Genomic DNA, 3632 nt, shown 5'->3' on the forward strand with positions numbered 1-3632 from the left:
CCAAGCACACAATAACAATGTGACTTGGCAAACGAATATGACATGGTTTATCAATTTATTATATTACATTAATTTAATTCACTTAGTTTCCTTAAAAATCCATCCATATTCCATTAGCTTTAAACTTAATTAACTCAAAAAACAAAACTACAATAAAAAAATACGCATTAACTATAAGTTAATAATTTCAAGATATCTATATATATAATTACATAAAAAACCTAAATTTAGTAGTTAGTAGAATGACACGTGGCGGGCAACATTTACATATTAGATCAATTTTTCATTTTTTCATTTTAAAAAAAAAGTAAAAATAGAAAATGAAAAGGCAAGGTAGTAATCAATAGACTAATTATTCATTTTATTCAAACACTTTAATTTACCATGCATTATGACACTTAATAATTATTATTTAGTGCTAATCTTTTTATATTCTACCGCTATGAAAAAATTTCATCTATAAAAGAAAATAAATTGATAATATTCTAGCATATTCCTAGCAAAAACAAATTAATGAAAAGTAACATAAAAAGCCTAGATTGAGTAGTTAGTAGAATGACACGTGACGAGCTACATTTACATGTTAGATCAATTTTTAATTTTTAATTTAAAAACAAAAAGTAAAAATAGAAAATGAAAAGGTAAAGTAGTAATCAATAGACTAATTACTCATCTTATTTAAACACTTTAATTTATCATGCATTATTCCACTTAATAATCATAATTTAGTGCCAATCTTTTTATATTCTATCGTTATGAAAACATTTTACCTATAGAAGAAAATAAATTGATAAAAATTCTAGCACATTCCTAGCAAAAACAAATTAGTGAAAAAGTTTATTTATTTTCACCTAATTATTTGATTTGATTTATTTTTCAACAATTCTCAGATCTTTACTTTGTGGTGTGTAGGAATCAAATGGACAAGAAATGAAGAGATAAGAGAGAAGTAGAAGAAAAGTGGAGAATTCAACAACCATTTGTATTATATAGTTTTTTTTAGACATTGTCGAATGTATATAAAGACACTTGAGATCGTCGACGATGGAATATAATCATCAGCGAATGGTGGTCAAACTTTGGTGAAGGAAATCATCAGCTGACGGAAAAAGGCTATTATTGACGGATTTTGCCCGTCAGTAACCCGCGTTTTCGTAGTAATAAAACTTAACTAAAATGTAACTTTAGTTTTTTTAATCTCTTTTCAATAGTGATAGATTGTTTTGCGGGTGTTTTTAATATATTCATAATTGTTAATGTGTAATAAATTTATTAAGATTGATATTAACAACAAATTAAAAATATGACTAGGGCAAGTTGGCGTAAATATAGTACTCTCTATATATTTAATTAAGTTGGTTAGATGTGTAAATCTATATTTTTCTTATGATTTGAATACTAATGAGATGAGATAGGATACATTTGATTTTGTTGTCTTATTGTTGCTTTGATGATAAGATGGCCAAAGTACATTGTATATATCGATTTGCGATAATCTGTTTATATTAATTCTCTTAGTATAATTACTTACATTTTATCCCAAAACAACATAATACTAATGAGTAGAATATCTTTTTTACTTTTAATTTTCAATGTGAGAATGAATGTTTTATCTATTTACCCACCTTATTTAAATTATTTTTATTTGATTAAACGTTACAATAGTTAAGAGAAAATGAGTGAAGAATATTTTAAGTCTTAAATATCATCATTATTTCCAAACTAAAAAAAGAGGTACATAAACTATGTTTAATACTACTTATTATTTTTTTAATTAATACGAAGTATCATCATTTTAATAAAGTTGACTAACCAAAATATCAAATTTGACGTTGGACAAAAATGATATCATTTGGTTACAAAAGTAATGAGAATGAGAATAACAAAACAATAGGTTACAAAGAAAAAAACAATACTAAAGAATGACGTAAAATCGTAAATAACTGAATATCAAGCTACTACAAAAAGTAGAAAAAAAAATTACGACAACAAATTAATGAAAAGTTAGTGCTTAACTCTTACACTTTCACAATAGGTTATCTCCTATTGAATAAACCACACCCCATCCTTTCAATTTTCTTATCATAATATTGCAATAGTTAGAACCCAACACAAATGCATTGTGTGTCTTTCCATCTTTTCTAACTTTTAATTTTTTCATTAATTTGCCATAAATTCAAATTCATCATCCTCTTTAGATGCCCAATCTTTTACTTTTATAAAATATGAGTATATTAGTATGAGATATAGTGGAGGGTCTCATGTGTCAACTTTATTTTTGTTATCGATTCATAGAAATGACTCATTTTCTAGCTTAGTAAAACATACCTAAAATATGAACGGCTAAAATAATTATAGAGATAGACCACGAATGAAAAGTGAAAAAATCATCAAAAAACTAAAGGGGAAAATGCATGAACGATCCTTAAACCGAATCCGTGAATTTCACGAGTCATAAAACTAGTTATTATTAGTATAGTATTATTTGTATTACCGTCACTTATTGTACCATACGAGCCACACGTGAGCCCTACACGAGCCACACGCCCAATACCACAATCCCGACTCACTATTATTTTATTATTTTATTTTCGTCTCACAACATAATTATACAATTAATACAATTATTAAATACCTTTTAAAATACCTTTTAATATATTTCCACCGTATGACTAACCATTAATCTTGCCTTAAATACAGGGTATTGCAGCCAATTTAAATTCTTTAAGAGATACTTTTATTATCAATTTATCATTAAAATGTCACAAAATACGAGATGTTACATCCTATCCACCTAAAACAAAGGGTTATGTCCCCGTAACCAACTTACTTAAACAAAAGGACTAGGATACTTATCCCGCATTGCAGCTTCAGCTTCCCATGTAGCTTCTTCTACCTTATGATTAGACCATAAAACTTTCACCAATGTTGTCTCACCATTACGAGTCTTCCTCACTTTTCTATCCAAGATTTCTTTAGGCTCCTCAACATAAGACAATTGTTCATCAATGTCAACATGCTCAGGCTCTAGTACATGAGTAGAATCACTCACATGCTTCCTCAATTGCGAAACATGGAACACATTATGGACCCTACCCAAAGCTGGAGGTAGTGTTAAACGGTATGCTACCTCTCTACCTCTGTCTAAGATATGATATGGCCCTATATACTTCTGACCCAACTTCCCTCTCTTCCCAAATCTCATCACTCCCTTCATAGGAGACACTTTCAACAACACCTTATCTCCCACAACAAGTTCTATCTCACTTCTCTTCAAATCTGCATAGCTTTTCTGCCTATCCTGCGCCGCACGCATCTTCTGTCGAATAATGTGCACTTGATCCTCCATTTCTTGTATCATCTGAGGTCCTAACACAACCGCATATGCTCTGTCATCCCAACAAACTGGACTCCTGCATTTCCTTCCATACAAAGCCTCAAAAGGTGCCATGTCAATACTAGCATGGTGACTTTTATAATAAGAAAACTCTATCAAATCCAACTGCTCCTCTCATGATCCACCAAACTCCATCACACAAGCTTTTAGCATATCCTCTAATGTTTGAATTATCTCTCCGTCTGACGTCAGTAGCTGGATGAAATGCTGTACTCATTTTTAACTGAGTCCCCCA

The 3632-nt window shown here is 29.8% G+C and overlaps 1 protein-coding gene across 1 annotated transcript; it reads right to left on the bottom strand.

Annotated features, from left to right (window-relative positions):
• Positions 1-2830: 2830 nt before the first annotated feature.
• LOC141601237 (uncharacterized) lies at positions 2831-3451 on the bottom strand. Its single transcript, XM_074421500.1, has one exon. The coding sequence runs from the start codon at positions 3449-3451 to the stop codon at positions 2831-2833; it is 621 nt and encodes a 206-aa protein (XP_074277601.1).
• Positions 3452-3632: the final 181 nt, after the last annotated feature.

The sequence above is a fragment of the Silene latifolia genome, chromosome 9 (genome assembly GCF_048544455.1).
Source record: "Silene latifolia isolate original U9 population chromosome 9, ASM4854445v1, whole genome shotgun sequence".
NCBI classification, from domain to species: domain Eukaryota; kingdom Viridiplantae; phylum Streptophyta; class Magnoliopsida; order Caryophyllales; family Caryophyllaceae; genus Silene; species Silene latifolia.